At 42.3% G+C, this 17,172-nt stretch overlaps 1 protein-coding gene across 1 annotated transcript; it reads left to right on the plus strand.

Annotated features, from left to right (window-relative positions):
• The first annotated feature begins 1,468 nt into the window (after positions 1 to 1,468).
• On the plus strand, positions 1,469 to 10,577 carry tsr1 (TSR1 ribosome maturation factor). The gene is made up of 15 exons (XM_060888440.1): positions 1,469 to 1,628; positions 2,060 to 2,163; positions 2,256 to 2,484; positions 3,725 to 3,859; positions 4,001 to 4,455; positions 4,708 to 4,867; positions 5,785 to 5,972; positions 7,837 to 8,054; positions 8,760 to 8,919; positions 9,003 to 9,113; positions 9,233 to 9,365; positions 9,616 to 9,732; positions 9,816 to 9,956; positions 10,072 to 10,146; positions 10,289 to 10,577. Exons 1-15 carry the CDS (start codon positions 1,511 to 1,513, stop codon positions 10,465 to 10,467), a joined length of 2,523 nt encoding a protein of 840 aa, XP_060744423.1. The 5' UTR covers positions 1,469 to 1,510; the 3' UTR covers positions 10,468 to 10,577.
• Positions 10,578 to 17,172: the final 6,595 nt, after the last annotated feature.

Raw genomic sequence — 17,172 nt, forward strand, 5'->3', positions numbered from 1 at the left:
TGGAGTCACATATGATTTAAGTATACCACCGTAAGTATACCATTCAAAACGACAGATATTATGGCACTCAGGGACGGCTGTGATATACCAGACCTATAGGGTGATATGATAGATTCCAATAGAATTATTTCATATACATAAATGTCTTAGAGACAAAGTTGAGGATTACTTATAGTTTTTTTTTATATAAATAATTTACCTGTCTGCCACTTCCCGCTGGAAACAGCCGGTTGCCAAGAACCCCAGAGTGGTGAGGACTTGTATTTGGACTGGGATGGCATGGTTCCGGAGTGTTGCCCTCTCTAATACTGGACCCAATTCAGCACATAGATCTAAGAGCACAGCTCTAGGGAATCATAATGGGCCAGGAAATCATCATGGTCCCTGAAAACTCGTTCTCTCCTTATTCTGCCATTGGCGTAATCCTGCACCATGGCGTAATTGGCGTAAGCATTACATACCCGGGTCACCGGAGGATTTATATGTTTCTAGCAATTAGACTGATCGTTATCACCTTGACAAAATCACAGAATTAATTTGTGGGCGAAAATTTAAGACGAAAAGGTTATAGTGAACACATACTTCTTCATGACGGTTTTGTAATGAACACCGTAGGACCGATGATGAGTAGCGATTGTGCTTCATGACTGTATTTGCAGACTTTGACATTTTATGATAGCTATATGTACATTAAGGAAAATATTTCGTTTTTACACTGTGTTCTGCAGTTCTCTAATAAAAGGGTATTTCATGCTATTTTGTATCACATGTAGTCGCGCCTTCTCCTCCTGCGCTCCCGTTGTGGACAATGTGACTGTAAGGCAGCGCTGATTATTCATTCATTCATTCATTCATTCATTCATCTTCTACCGCTTATCCTAACTACTCGGGTCACGGGGAGCCTGTGCCTATCTCAGGCGTCATTGGGCATCAAGGCAGGATACACCCTGGACGGAGTAGCGCTGATTATTATTATTATTATTTTATTTTTAATACATTTTGAATTACGTTTGGATTTTACTAGATGTATATAGCCTAAAACAATCGGCACAAATAACACTGTTGGATTTAATCCTCGTGATAATGTGGATATAACGTATGAAATGGAGTGAAAATGAAATGTCATTAATTCTTATAATCCTTCTTCTCACATGTATTTTCTACAATCTAACTTCAGTTCACGACCTCACCATCTGTGTCGCCAATTCCCTTCGTCTCCAGAATGTGCGTACGCACGTCTCAAAGTTTGCTTAAAGGTGCGCACGTTCTCCCGTCAAGTTTGATTTTTATAGATCACAACCTTTGCGCGAAAACTGGCGTACGCACGTTTCCAGCCCCGTTTTGTGCGTACGCACGCTTTATAAATGAGACCCCAGATCTGCTTCCTTTACCCTAAAAACCACAACAGTAATGTGACTGAGCAGCAGATGGCAGACTTCCCCACTGCTCTCCGATTGTCGGCGCAGGAATATGACGTCATTTAAAGTTTACACGTGCAGCACGAGGGAAAATGGCTCCTGGTAAAGAGCATCAGGAGGCTCATCGACCTGGGGTTTACAAACAGAAAAACAAGCAGCATAAACATGGGAAGCATCGAACGAAGGGAGAGATCGGGCGTGAGAATAAGGGTAATCCTGGACGGTTTGTTTTTACTCCATGTGGCATTCTTTGAGCCATGGCATGACTGTTTAGAGTAAACACGTGTTTAAAGTTCACACACTTTCCCGAGTCAAGAATGGCACTGGATCATATTTCAGTAGTAGTGACAGTAGTAAGCCAGGGATAAATGTACGATGATAAAGTTCTTTAATCAAAAAAACCTTCATCCAGGTCATTGATTTGACTAAGCTTTAACTAAGCTTTAACTAACTCACTGCATGCATGGATATTAGGGTTGGGTGATATGATCTGACAAGCTCAGTTGTTACGTCTACATTTCCTCTCCTTGCCACCTTACATGTCAGGTCACACCTCCTAGTGAAATATGATGTAAAACAAGCAAATAGGGGCAGCTGTTTTTTAAACTATGGACAGATCTAAAGTTCATTTTGTCTCTTAGGCAGAGTTGCTGTGGTGGCTCTTACTAAAAAACAACGACGAGAGCTGAGTAAGCTGGACAAGCGTCACAAAGCCAATCAGCTGCGCCGCAACAAAAAGGACTTGGTAAGGAATTGATCTAGCCTAACGTCGCTTACGTCTAAAAATTGATGTTGAAGAGAACAAGCAAGTTAACTTCTCTGTTTATGGTCTTTCAGGCGTTGTCAGAGAAGCGCCGGCTGGGCAGCAGAGACGGGCCACCTCACCTTGTGGCTGTGATTGGACTGCATTCTCAGGTCGATGCTGATGCTGTGACCCAGCTTTTGAGAGCAGATGGAATTGGAGGAGTTCTGCATGAACACCAGGGAATTCCAGGGGAACGGCGCAGCTTTGGCCTTGTTCTTCCACGCTTTAAACAAAGATTCACATTTTATCAGCCTGACACTGGTAACGTTTTATCACATTGCGTTTCCACAGTAATTGGAACAGTCATAATTACTATGTATTTGCTGTGAATCCAATTGAACACTCTTTTATCCATCCTGTATTGTAGAGACCAAATTATTTCAGCTGTAATTCACTATTTAAGAATTCCAGTCATCAGAGTTTACATACACCAAAGTGACTGTTTGTTTGTCACGATATGAATCATTTCATAGCTTAAATGATGTAAATCACAATATATATTTTATTTTCTTTTAAACTGATGAAAAAATTATTTAGTGTCTGATTTGTTATACCCAAACCATGTCCAAACATCAGAAGTGCCTCCGTTTATAAGTACAATTTCTTCATCTTTTAGTTGGGTTGAGGTCTGTTCTGTGTTGGAGTGTTGCTGGGTAGTTGTGTTTGGTGTCCAGGTACTTCGTTTTTTTTTGTTACAGCACACCACTAGTAGCTCCCAGCTCTGACCTTAGTGTAGCTTTTACAGTATTGGTGATGTAGACAACATAGGAAAGTGTCTATTGTCTAACAATATCACCAGACTGTGCCACAGACTGACTCACAGGGAAGAACAAACCTGGGTCCCGGCCAAGAACTTTCAAGCTGACAGAGTTACACTAGTTTTGTGTAAGGGTTTGGCCATAAATCCTGGCAAAATATTGTATGATACTTGTAGAAGGCCTACCCCAATCATTTGGTTCAAGAAGGTGATGCTACCAAACACTAACACAGTGTATACAAGCTTTTCACCCTCTAAAAATGTTGTATATAGAAATCTTTTGTTTATTAGATTTTACTTTGAAATGACCTCTTACACAAATAAACTAACTAATAACTAAATGCCCAACTGATTGAGGCTAATATGGGAATGTGAGAATATAAACCAAACCTGCATATTGAACACCACTGACTGGCTTTTTACATTGCACTTCCATGCTTGTGAGACAGCAGTAAAAGTTGTCCTGTTCTATTTAAATAAACTTGAAAAAGTTAAGAGGTTTTAACAGCTTAACATTTTTTTAGTTTCAGTTTCTGAGACACATTGACTTAAGAGATTTTTCAGAGAAGGCAACTGTGATTTTAGAGTCTTATTAGGATTAACATGCAAATTTGTTTTAGAAGCTACTTGTAAGACCCTTCATAAATATTACCTCTGGTTATTTACTGAACAAACACTGAAAACAATCTGTAATTCAGTATTCAGTTGCATTTATTTTGCTCATTTTTTTTTTTTTTATTTCAGCTGATCTGCACTCGCTCCTTGATGTGGCCAAGGTGGCAGACAGTTTGGTGTTTGTGCTTGAATCCAAAGAGGGCTGGGACAGTTATGGAGATTACTGCCTTTCCTGTCTCTTTGCACAAGGACTACCAAGTCATGGTAAGACATGAAGCAGGAGATAGAAACAAGGGCATCGTTAGAAATGAAACAGTCTTAATATTTATCTCCTGTAATGCTGAGAACTGTTCATTCTCACACTGATGACTGTTTGCTGTCCCTAATCCATTATATACTGTTCAGCTTTGGTGTTTCGGGGCATCGCTGACCTGGCAGTGAAGAAGCGGACCGAATCTCGACGTTCGCTGTCCCGCTTGGCCGAGACTCGTTTCCCAGACGCACATCTCTTCTCTATGGACACGGAGCAGGATGCAGTGCTGCTGCTCCGCCACCTGGGGGCACAGAAACAGAGGCGACTGGCCTTCCGTTCAAGGCGATCACACATGCTAGTTCAAAATGCTTCTTACACCCCAAACAGTAAGCAGGAAGGCACAGAAGGGCCACCTACAGGACTGGGTACTCTGCGGGTGTCGGGGTATATCCAAGGTAGGCCTCTTCAGGTGAACAGACTGGTACACATTGCAGGCCACGGGGACTTTCAGCTGAGTCAGATCGATGCACCTACAGACCCTATGCCCATTGTCACGGGTGTACAACGACCTGTAAAACCAGCCAGGGGACAAGATGTTGAGATGATGGTGAGTACTGAATATTCAGCAGCAACTCTTTGACATTCTCATGATCAGAAAAATATGCACTGATGCATTGTGAAAATTTAGAGCAAATGATCAAAACTGCTTAAACTGACCAAATGCTCACAGAAGAGTAAATTATTATTATTATTACTAATATCATGACCAAGCTCTGAAAACATTTTTTTTTTTTGGTTATTTTGTCAGTAAATCTAGTCTGCCATGCTGATTACACTTGTGTGTCTGATGTATGCACAGGACAGGAGTGCTGGAGATGTGAATGGAGCTGGAGAAGAGGTGCGTGTCTTAATGAAGTCTGACCCCTCTCAGAGAGAGAGCCTGCAGACAGAAGCTGAGGTTGATCCCATGGACGGAGAACAGACTTGGCCTACGGAGTCTGAGCTTCAGGAGGCTGAAGGTATAACAAAAAATGCAGGAATGAATATTTTGTACAAAATACCAATTAATCTACAATCCCTGACAAAAGTCTTGTCGCCTATCCAAGTTGTAGGAACAACAAATAATAACTTGACTTCATTTGGAATCAGAAGTGGCTTATATGAAAGGCAAAGGCCTCTAGATTACGCTTATTTTACCAAAAAAAAATCTTATCATGCCTTGATTTTAAATGATTTAATTAGGACAGAAAGGTCAGACTTTGCTTAGACAAAAGTTTTATTTGTTGTTCCTACAACTTGGATAAGCGACAAGACTTTTGTCAGGGAGTGTATAAGTGTGCATTCATGGCCCTTTCTGCTGACATTTTTCAACAATCTCTTGGTTGGTTGTGTGGCAAAATATAAAGAGATATCTAGTTTAACCCACAGGGACCATAATCAAGATGAATCACTTAAATGAATGAGTAAAGCCTAATGTATTGTCACACGACTGTGCTCACCATGACTGCATAAGGATAGTTGGTCAATTTTTTTTTTAAATTAATGTAGTTAGCATTCCTATAGATTAGGGGTGTCCAATCCCATTCAAAAAAGTGTGTGTGTGTGTGTGTGTGTGTGTGATTTCAGTAGCCTCAGGTCTGGCTTCTGCTTGGTTGGAGTGAAAACCTGATTTGATTAACTGTCATGTTCTGCTACACCTAAAGCTGCCTTTGGAGATTTTGGAAAGCCTGTTTAGATGCCATCATTATTAACATTATCATTAACTGATAAATTAATTATTAATTAATGATAAATTAATTAATTATAATGATTAATTATCATTAATCAGATCATCATTAACATTAGGCTTAACTGTGCAGCAAGGAATGAGTAATCTAATGCATGAACTCTGTGCTCCTGTGTGATGTGAATATTCTGTATGTCCCTGGACGTGTAGAAGCCAGGAAGAACCGAAGGGTCATGAAGGTGCCAAAGGGCACTTCAGACTATCAGGCCGCATGGATTGTGGATGATGAAGAAGAAGAGAACAAAGATGATGATGAGGACGATCTGGACAGCTGTGATGATGATGATGATGATGATGATGATGAGATGATGGAAGAGGATGCTGAAAATGAGTCTCAGGTATTTAAACAGTCTTCTAGGTTAGAAACACACGCTTGAAGAAGCTCAACCCTTTTAATAATTGTTTAATCAGGAAATATTTGAATACAGTGTTTTCTATAAATCTAAATGCCGTTTGAAGTATTTTGTTAAAGCATGCTTAGGAATCTTGGCTCCAAAGCTCGTGCTATAGAATAGAGCTATAAAATATTTTACAAGACTTTCACTGCCCAGAAAATCATTAGTATATGTTGGTATTGTGTGCATTGCTGTTGCCTATGTTGGCAGCAAAGGAAGGCAGTGAGCAATGAGAACAAAGCAGGTCAAGCTACTTCATACTTGCTGTGCAGGCGGTTATGCGTAGCTCGTGTGTACATAAAGGCAGAAGGTGTGGCTGATTGGTTAAGAGCGGGCAGGAGGGCAGGCACACTGCGGGTGGAACAGTGCATACGTGACTGGTTCTTTGTGCGCTGCATGGTGCAGAGGCATTGTTTGTTTTCTCAGTGTCTGCCTCTCATTCTTAGTGCCAGGCTGAGCAGCGCAACAATAGTGTTTGGAGCGGCAGGCCTGTCCCGAGAGAAGCCTCCTGACTTCCTCCACTTTGGACAGGGCTTCCTGTTGGGGCTTGCAGAACAGGCGGCCATTTATTTATACCAGCTCGGCTTGAAAGGAGCAGGGGGGAAGCTCCTCATGTACGCAGGCTTTATTTTCGTTTAATCCCAATTAGCATGCGTTTGATGTCTGCTTGAGCACCAAAGAGGACTTCACAATGCAAGATGTTAACAAGGAGGGAAGTGGTACCACAGATGATACAGAGAGATTATTTTTATTAGTGCACCTGTGATTGTTCTGCAGTTTGACCCCTCCAGGGTGTGGATTCACCCCAGCACTATGTCTTGCCCCTTTCACATCTCAGCAACCACAAAGGCTGTGTATGTTTAGTGATGCATAGCAAAGAAAATAACTAGACTTCTGGACCAAGTTTAAACTGTTTTAACCAAAAATATCTTTAAAGGAGAATTAGAATTTGCAATGAAATCATTCTACTTTCTGGTTCTCTCAGTTGCTTATTAAATCAAATCACGTTTTGGTCACTTGTAGCAATTGGACTAAATATTATGTTGATCAATTTCTCACAATACACCTTTACTGAAATATTCTGATATGGAAAGCATTCTTTGTTTCCTTTTATATTGTTTTGAAATGATTTATTCATGAGACGGTTTGTGCTCATGTGCTGTGCGTGGAATCCAATTCTACCCACAGCTCAAATAAATATTCCCATCTGTCTAGTGTCCCAACATTTCAGCCGTTTTGTCCCAACATTTCAGCCGTTTTTGCACATATTGTACAATATCTCAGCCATTTCGCACATACTATATTAACACATACAGTATTAACACTGGTCGGTCGGCGCTGTTTCTGTGACTGTTTACTATTTATTGTCTTTTGTGTACTGCATTTTTTGTACTTTTTGTATTGTCTTGTAACTTTGTGTCTGCACTGTCATTGTCCTGCACTGTCTTTTGTCCTGCACTGTCTTTTGTCCTGCACTGTCTTTTGTCCTGCACTGTCTTTTGTCCTGCACTGTCTTTTGTCCTGCACTGTCTTGTCTGTCTTGTTTGTCTTGTCCTGCACTGTTTGCACCAGGTTGCACAGTTGCACTTTATGTGGCTAAGACTACTTACAAGTCTTTAGCCCTGTCTTTGTTTTTATGTAGCACCTTGATCCTGGAGAAACGTTGTCTCATTTCATTATGTACTGCAACAGCTATATATGGTTGAAATGACAATAAAAGCTTCTTGACTTGACTTGACTTGTGGAAAAACAAGTATTGTATATTTCTTTTCATCCACACCTACTCGTTTACTCTTCCTTCATTAAGGATGGTGACGCTTGTCATGATGCTGAAAAGGATGATGGGGATGAGGAGGAAGAGGAGGAAATAAGCTCCGCAGGTCGCGTCGGAGCCGAGCAGAAGTACGACGAAGCCATAGATGAAGCTGAGGAGGAAGATGGGCTGAAGCGATATCGTGAAGCTCGCTCACATGAAATGTTCCCTGATGAAGTAGATACACCATTAGATGCTGCTGCGAGGATAAGGTAAGGGACAAAATGTTTCAACTTCTGTGTCTTAAATACAGAAGTTTTTAAACAAACTTACATGTCTTTTTTTTTAGGCCAAATCAAACTAATATGATTTGATTTAATAAGACAGATTTAAAAATGTAGGTTACGCTTTTTTTTTTTTTTTTTGTATTTTTACAGTTAAAGGCCAGAAAGCTTCAAAACACTTCACAGAGAGTAGAAAACAAGAATCCCTAAGCATTTTGTGCCCTAAATAGAGTTTATCAAAAACTATAACTACAGATTAACTTGATCACTACTTTTGTGTGCACTCACAATATGACAATTGAAATAAAACTAACTCCATATTAATTATATGATCTGAAGGAAATATGAGTGTCAAGTGTCCGATTTGGGCTCCTTATATGTCCGTTTACGGAAACTCAGGAGCTCTTTGTATGATACAGACTTTTCCATTTTTTTATCTGGATTTTCATGACCATGTTTCTTGTGTAAATAACGTTGTGAACGATTAACAAATGAATTTGTTTGCATCCAGTTTTGCTACATGGGAAGCTTCTCGGTGTCCGGCTGCTACAGCCTCTGTAACATTGTACATATAATAATCTTTCCTCCCTCACAGGGAGTCTGACAAACTTTGAAATTTGACACCTACTCAGATCCTTTACTAAAGCGCAAAGATCAGACTCACAGCTTTGTTTGTTTGGGGATGTGGCTCAGATTTCAGAGGTACAGAGGTCTGAAGAGTTTCCGCTCCTCTCCATGGGACCCCATGGAGAACCTGCCTCTCAACTACTCGCGCATCTTCCAGTTCCAGAACTTTGAGCGGACGCGTCGCCGCATCCTGGCCGAGGCAGCCGCTGAGCAGGAAGGGGCCATGGTGAGAGAGAGAGAGAGAGAGAGATTTATATATCTCAGTAATGCACCACATATTATTATATGAGTGATGTCCTGATCATGCAGGTTGGCTGGTATGTGACGCTGCACCTCGAGGACGTTCCTGTCTCAGTGATGGAGAGCTTTCAGGCAGGCAAACCCCTGGTGCTGGTCTCCATGCTCCCACATGAGCAGAAGGTATAACATCATAATTTATTCATTCATTCGTCTGTCCTTGAACATCCTTTGACCAATGAGGTCACTATTCTCCATGGTGGAAAACACTGGTGACTCCTGTTTCTGTGGTCTGTGTGTAGATGTCAGTGATGCATGTGCTGGTACGGCGCCAGCCTGGTTTCACAGAACCCATTGCGTCTAAAGAGGAGCTGGTGTTTCAATGTGGCTTCAGACGCTTTCGAGCTTCTCCCATCTTCTCTCAGCACACCAGCGGTATGGCCCTTCGTAGCTTCTAATACAACTTTTAGTGGTCACATGCACAACCATACACAGTACAATGTGCAGTACAATAAATTTTTTACAGTCTGTGCGATAAGTTAGGAAAGGAAATATCAGGGATACAAACGATTGGTTGAAGCTTGCAACATTAAGAATGTGGATATACCTCTAACTTTTTGTAACTGAGATTTTGTAATCAAGACCTATAACTGAGATTTAACTTTTTTTTCCTTCTTTTTTCTAGGGGACAAACATAAGATGGAGCGTTTTCTCCGTGCTGATGCACCTTCAGTTGTGTCTGTTTACGCTCCAATTACGTTCCCGACTGCCGGAGTACTGCTCTTCAAACAGAGAGCCAATGGTAAGTGACACACCTCCTGGTCGTGTTTTACTTTTAAGCATATTTGTAACGAGGCAACTGTTCACTGATTCTTCCTGTTTCAGGAATGCAGGACCTGGTGGCCACAGGCAGCCTTCTGAGCTGTGACCCTCAGCGTGTGGTGCTGAAGAGGATTGTGTTGAGCGGACACCCCTTCAAGATTAACCGCCGTTCTGCTGTTGTCCGCTACATGTTTTTCAACAGAGGTGAGGAGGATATATAATAATATATATATATAATATAAGCAGCTCTGGGATAGTTCATAAGCCACAGGGGGCAGTTTTGTGTGAAACTTTACCGCTTTTGTGACTTTCCTTACAGATGATATTCTGTGGTTTAAGCCGGTGGAGTTGCGCACAAAGTGGGGCCGGAGAGGACACATCAAGGAGGCTTTGGGTGAGAAGAAAAGAGAAACACAATTGTTCATTGTAGAGCTAAAGTTGATTTTCAGTCATATAAGAAGTCACATGGAGCTACATATTAAAGTTTACGGTCAGAGATTAAAACTAATGTGCGTATTCCTCTTTTTTCTACGCAGGTACACACGGTCACATGAAATGTGTGTTTGACAGTCAGCTGCGTTCTCAGGACACGGTGCTGATGAACCTCTATAAAAGAGTGTTTCCTCGCTGGACATATGACCCCTATGTGCCTCATCCTGTGCCCTGGGTGAAGAAAGAAGAGCCAGAAGATCTCCATGATATTGACATGGAGTAAACAGGAGAGATGATTATGGACTGGCAGAGGCAGTGGACATGACTTTCACACTATTGGCTTCTATAAAAGTGTATACACTTCTAACGGAATAAATCCATTAATGAAATTTACCACATGACTTTACGACAAATTTATATTTAAGCATTTCTTGTGATGGCCACTAGATGGCATGCCTGCATTAAAATGAAGTTGCCTGGATGCTTATACATTTGGCTACTTTTGAGGTCTTATAGTATCCTGATGTCACTGTAAACCATTTTATATAATCAGCTACTTACTGCAGCCACATCATTCATCTTTATCCTGGTGTTGGGGATCCAGAGTTTATCACTGAAACACTGGGCATGAGGCTGGAACAGATCCTAGGTGGCACACACACACACACACACGTGCTGTAGCTGGATCCCAGAGGAAACCCATGTGAATGTGGGGATAAGACAATACCAACCAGCGAGTTTGGAACAGTGAGGCAGCAATGCCATCTAATGCACCAGTGTGTGTAGCAGTCTGTTCATTTGCAGAGCATTTATTTCAAGAACAACCCTAAATCTTGAGCAAAATTAGTATAGAAATCTCAACTAATAATGTTTCTTAGATTTCTGAATAGAGAAAAGCACATTCATGTTCACGTATTAAACTATGCTATTATGAGCTCATCTTCAGTTTGAACCAAAAATGACTCGACTCTCGCTTGGCCACTGGTGCGTAGATTCGTTCAGTGAAACGCTGGCGTATGTATACGCAAATCTCAGCAGGCTTTTAATGGACTTTCTGGTCGAAGAACATGGCTTCGGTCCGAAGCTGCTGGCTGTGTTCCCACAATCCTCTTCTCCTCTGCCTCCTCCACCACTCCCACTCCCCAGTGGTCTCTCTGACCTGAAGCCCCATTTTCACCACCATTCACACTCACACACACAATGTGACCCTGCTTTTGTTTTCTCTCCAGATTCCTAAATGTTTTTCTGCACACACTTTCTCTCCCTTACTCTGTTCTCTCTAACACCCCCAGTTTTTTTCTGAGAAACAATGATTTATGGTTTGTAATATTTATCATAAGACAGTGCTCTTGAATGCTTGCAGCTACATGATTCATCCCAGGGTTCTTCTGGGACCCCAACATAGATTCATGCCAATATGTCTGGGAAAAGAAAAGGTGAATGCTTGGTCTTGGAAAGGACAGGATGATCCAGGATATGAGGGAGCAAAAGTTCAGTATGTGATTTTTTTTTTTTTTTTTTGCACATTGTGAATTTGATTACAGTGGAAAAAGTCAAAATAATGATATAAAAAAATTGCATGAGGGTTATACGTCTTTATTTCCTGGGGGTGCACTTAAAGCTTCGGACAGTTAAGTCGAGGCACTCAATTTATTTTCTTTGTTCATTTTTTTAGGCCATAGTGCACACTGGGTATTCAGTGAGGACGTGTTAAACACATCTTCTTTAAAGCTAATGGGTGTGGTGCGCCTGGCCAAATGCTTATGATCTAGAGAGGAAATCTAATCCTCCCACACTGGAGATTGTCCTTAACTTTAAGTAACACATGAATGGAATGTGGATGTGGAGATTTTCTCTAGAGCCACACAGATCACCCGAAAACATCCCTGCCATTTTCAGAAGGAAATGTTGGGCTTACTGAGCAATGACTAAAGGTAAAGCGTGTCTCATGACAAAAATCCAAACTGGAGAGATATAATTCAGATATTTCATGCACACAGTGATGATGGTGTTCGGCCATGACTGGGCCATGGGAATATTAAATGGTTAATGCTAGTGGCTTGGAGCTGGATCATCCTGTGGCTCCTAATTCACAGCCACCACACTCAGCTGGCTTCCAGTTTAGGATATATTGGTTAAGAAAGTTTTCAGTTGGAACAAGATAAAAAGCATGGGGTTCCAAAGAACAGGAATAGGGGAACAACCAGTGAGTGCTTGAGTTGGAAAAAAAAAATACAAGATGGCAGGGGAACAGTACATGGCCTGCTCAGATGGCAAAGCAGAAATAAACCAGCAGTAGAAGTGGAGGAGGTAGGGGGTGGGCGATGGAGATGAAGTGAGTGGCTGGCGTTTATGGATAACAGATGTGCCGCTGTAGAGTTTTGGCTGGGGCCAATCGCGCCTGAGTCCCGCACAGGCTGGGTGGCACCGGGGTGAGAGTGAGGTCAGCACACCGCAGCACTACAGCTCATAAAACATTAAAAGTAAAAGAGTACATCAAAACTGTATGGCATACTACAAATACACGTTGTATTACACCTTTGTATACTGTTTCTATTGCAAATTTAAATGTTCTGACATTTATATCCTGAAAAAGGACACAAAACTCCTTGAGGGTTTCCTCTGACCTTTAAAAAAAATCTTTAGGGATCAGAATATACCCTATAAACATTTGATAAAGAATGTTCCGTCTATGATTATCAGATCATCACATATCATTTTAATGTAAGAGAATGTCTATGATTCTTAAAAACTTTCCTGGCATTCCTGCTGTCCCCTGAACTTTTTTTGAGCTATCTATAATTCCTGCCAAAAAAACTCAAACATCCTGCCATTTCCCTTAAATTCACCCTCATTCGCTGTGCAATCGACCCCACTATACATCACAGCCTTGCATTCTTTTTTCCCCTTTTTTGTCCCCCTGGTCCTGACTCCCTGGTTCTTGGTTCTTGGGGCCTGGCCAAGGCGTGTGTCCCTGGAGGAGCCAGAGAGGAGATGGAGAGGGAAAGGGGGCAGAGCAGGGGCCGAGAGACAGACTCCAAAACCACAGCTGCAGCAGCCCTGCCTCGCCTTGCCTTCCCTTCCCTTCCCTTCCTCTCCTCTCCTCTCCCTTTACTTCACTAAGCAAGGAACTGGCCTGGCATACTCCCCAGCTCTGCCATTAATCAGAGAAGAGGAGAGGGGTAGTGTGTGTGTGTCTATTTGTGTGTGTGTACGTGCTGATAGAGAGCTGGCAGGAAAGGGGATAGTGGTGGTGGTGGTATGGAGACCAGGACCTCCCAACAAAAGCTGAAGAGTTCACCCAGCGAGCGAACACAGGAGGGGAGGGAGATTGTCAGACAGAAAGGCCTGGTGTGCAGATTGCGACTCGTCAGTAAGAGAGACTAAGAGGATGAGAGAGATAGAGATAAACAGAGCAGAGCAGTTGGATGGAGCTGTGATGGAGCAAGACAGAGTGGGGAGTGGGGGAGAAAGAGAGGGCAGCGGAAACAGACGTGAAGTCCACTGAGGAGTAGGAGGAGAAATCCTAGATTCTGTCTATCATAGCGTATAAACATGGAAAATCTCATGGTTCAATACAAACAGATGTAGAATGTGCACTTTTGTCTCATTAAGGCAACTCGGTGCAAAACGGTTTTTCACATTGTGGGTCTTTAACATACATCCCAGATGTCAAGTCTGCTTCTCTTCCAGGTCTCCATGCATTACTATACTGCACGCATTGCACTCATCAAGAGCTCAAGAAGGATCAAATCTATCCCTATAGACTCCCATGATGTACATGTAGGTTTTCATCAGTAGTTATGGTTAATGAATTTCATCAGTAGCACTCAGAACTCCCAAAAATGTGTGTTTCTCTCTGGTGTTATGTTTATATTTTCCAGGATGTGGCAAAAACAATCCATGCGTACCATGTGCCAAACTCAAGCTCACCATCAAGAGAGCAAGAGTGCCAACAGGATATCGCGTTAAAGTGAGAATACATGTGTACGATGAGTGAGTGCAAACATTCCCCATTCCTGTAGAGGGACAGCCCCAGAATGCAAAGCGGGTCTCAAGCACCCCTGCTACTTCTCCTGCTTTACTCTGATTATACAGGTGGGAGTGAAATCTAGAAAAGCAAAAACACTTCCAACCTGCTCCCCTCGCCCCCCAACAGGCCTCCTAGCATTCCTCTCTGCTGACATCACTGCACAGAGACCTGGTGGTGCAATCGTTCTCTTTCCCTTGCTCTCATTTGGTCTGTCTTTCTCTCACTCTACTTCCTGGCCTCATGATGTCACACACCATATGGTTTTCAGTGAGAATTAAGCCAGAAAAGAGATTTACATGGTGGAGAGGAGAGAAAAGGAGGAGGTTCACCAAAGGTTGTGTGTAGGACACAGAAAACAAAGGCCACTCTTCCCTTTTGTGGTATGTATGTATGTGTGTGTGGGTGTGTTAGAGGAGCGTATGGCTGGTCTGTGTAGGGCTAATGAGGAGAGAGAAGGCAACAGATATTGCTCAGTGTACAGCCATGTGCCCTGCAGATTATCATCTGGTGGGTCTGCTGTACACACACACAACCCATAACCACCAGCTCCACTTCTGCAGCACCTGGCACTGGGAAAGAACAGGATCAGCCAAGAACACAGGACACACACAGGAGGCATAGGGCCATGGTACACGACACACTCTTAAACACTCTGAAACAAAAAAAGGCCACGTTTCAAAGTGACATCTGGTAATAATAGACACATGCCTGTGAAGGTATTTTGAACGAATCGCACCACTGGGCCGTTCCACAGAGACGCTGTTGGCCAGCAAGTGGTGCACATGCTTTTTTGCCAATCCCAACGTGCCCAATTAAAGCCCGTACTCATATCATCACTATCAATCACTCAAGTCCTTCAGCTTAGCTTTCACCTCCACTAAACGGCACACACTACTAGCGCAGGATGGAGCTGCATGTCGGCCAGGGTTCTCTCGCAAAAGAAGAAGAGGATGCAAATCATCCTCCTGGTGCATGCCCTTGCACTAAAGCTGTCTCAGCGCATCTCATTAGAGTGAATTAGGACAGGGTGCATGTAAATGTCAGTCCTACTACACAATTCTTTGTGTGATACTGATTTAAACTGAGTGAGTCTGGCAGCAGTGGGTCAATGTTCGTGCATGTGCGCAGACCACAAATAGAGAGTGTGCTCATCATTCTGAGCAGAGGGGATGCTCTGGATAAATGTTACCCTCTTCACCCCAGTTCCCAAACTCCTCTGCATTGACATCAGGCCATCTGCCAGGCCCTTATGGAGTAAGAATAACTTAATTGGAATGTTTTTAGTCATTCCCTGGGTGCACTGAAATGAAATGCTGTGGACCCTGTAGAGCCCAGGGAAAACTAACAGAAAACAGAGAAACACTTGTGCATGTTAATGTCTTTAGCGGTTTACCTGCACAAGACATTATGGTAAATAATGCTCTAAGTCTTCTCACTTCCTACTTACATTTCCAAACCATGAAATATATTATGTAGTCTCTTAATTTGTTCTATCATCTTCAATAACTGTTTGGTCCTGATGAGGGATCTGGAATAATTGGAGGATCTAAAGCCTGTGCCGGGAACACTGGCTGTGAGGCAGGAGTACACCCTGGATACCATACACACATTCACTGACACTAGCATGTTTCTGAGAGGTGGGAAATAATCACAGAGAAGCCAAAAGAAAGACACACAGAGAACATGCACAACTCCACTCAGACCGAAACCTGAGCCCGCGATCAATCTCTCAAGCTATGTGGGCCTGTGTGGCTAGGGAGTCAACTTATGGACTAGAAGGAAAGTGAAGGACAATGATGAAGATTTAAATAAAGCAAGAAAACAAGGAATTGAGAAAAAAATCTCCTTTGCAAAAACCTTTTGGCTACTATTTTTATGCCATTTGAAATTTTTGTGTTAAGTTTCCTTTCAAGTTGCATCTTTTTGTCAATTCTTTTTTCTTTCTCTTTTTTTTTTTTGTATCTTTTGTAAAGGAAAGTCTTTCTTATTGTCAAATGTGGTTTTGTGTCTGTGTACCTGGGCTTTTCCAACACCTTGTCCAGAGGAAGGTGCTCTATTCTGTGTTCATTCAAATTAAATCACTGCTTACAGCATCGATCTGGAGGTGTACAAGTGCTGACAGTTCAATTAGAGTTCATCGTTCAACGCTGGGCTTAACCGAGATTTCTTTAAATAGTGTTTTGACAAGTTGGATTTAAAGTCTGGCAGAAGCCTCAATAAAGAGGACATGATAAAGAACAGTGTATCTGAGCATTTGTGTACATTTTGCTGCTATATTATGTTACTGTGTATTCATGTTCTGTACTGAACTTGTATCCCATCCTTGGTGTTTTCCCACCTCAAACCCAGGATAGTGTCAGGATTCACCATGACCCTGATCACAACAAAACCGTTACTAAAGACGAATGAGTGAATTCATTCATTCATTCATTTTCTACCGCTTATCCGAACTACCTTGGGTCACGTGGAGCCTGTCCCTATCTCAGGCTTCATCGGGCATCAAGGCAGGATACACCCTGGACGGAGTGCCAACCCATCACAGGGCACACACACACTCTCATTCACACATGCACTACGGACAATTTTCCAGAGATGCCAATCAACCTACCATGCATGTCTTTGGACCGGGGGAGGAAACCGGAGTACCCGGAGGAAACCCCCGAGGCACGGGGAGAACATGCAAACTCCACACACACAAGGCGGAGGTGGGAATCGAACCCCCAACCCTGGAGGTGTGAGGCGAAAGTGTTAACCACTAAGCCACCGTGCCTCCCCGAATGAGTGAATGTTTTCATTTAAATTTCCTCCATTGTCGTGGTTAACATCAATAAATACTGCAGACAAAATAATTTCTTTCTTCTTTCTTCTAATTAAATCTGAACTTCATCTATCACCACCAGAAATGTGATCAATAAAAGATGATTTGATTGATTGCTGCATGATTTATTTTGGAAT

This window comes from Tachysurus vachellii, chromosome 15, assembly GCF_030014155.1.
Source record: "Tachysurus vachellii isolate PV-2020 chromosome 15, HZAU_Pvac_v1, whole genome shotgun sequence".
NCBI classification, from domain to species: domain Eukaryota; kingdom Metazoa; phylum Chordata; class Actinopteri; order Siluriformes; family Bagridae; genus Tachysurus; species Tachysurus vachellii.

What these genes read in the sequence shown, in the direction of transcription:
- tsr1 (XM_060888440.1), top strand. Translation starts at nt 1,511, where the DNA reads ATGGCTCCTGGTAAAGAGCATCAGGAGGCTCATCGACCTGGGGTTTAC. An exon ending in GATCGGGCGTGAGAATAAGG is followed by an intron (nt 1,629 to 2,059) that starts GTAATCCTGGAC and finishes TTTGTCTCTTAG; the next exon opens with GCAGAGTTGCTGTGGTGGCT. An exon ending in CTGAGCAGGAAGGGGCCATG is followed by an intron (nt 8,920 to 9,002) that starts GTGAGAGAGAGA and finishes CTGATCATGCAG; the next exon opens with GTTGGCTGGTATGTGACGCT.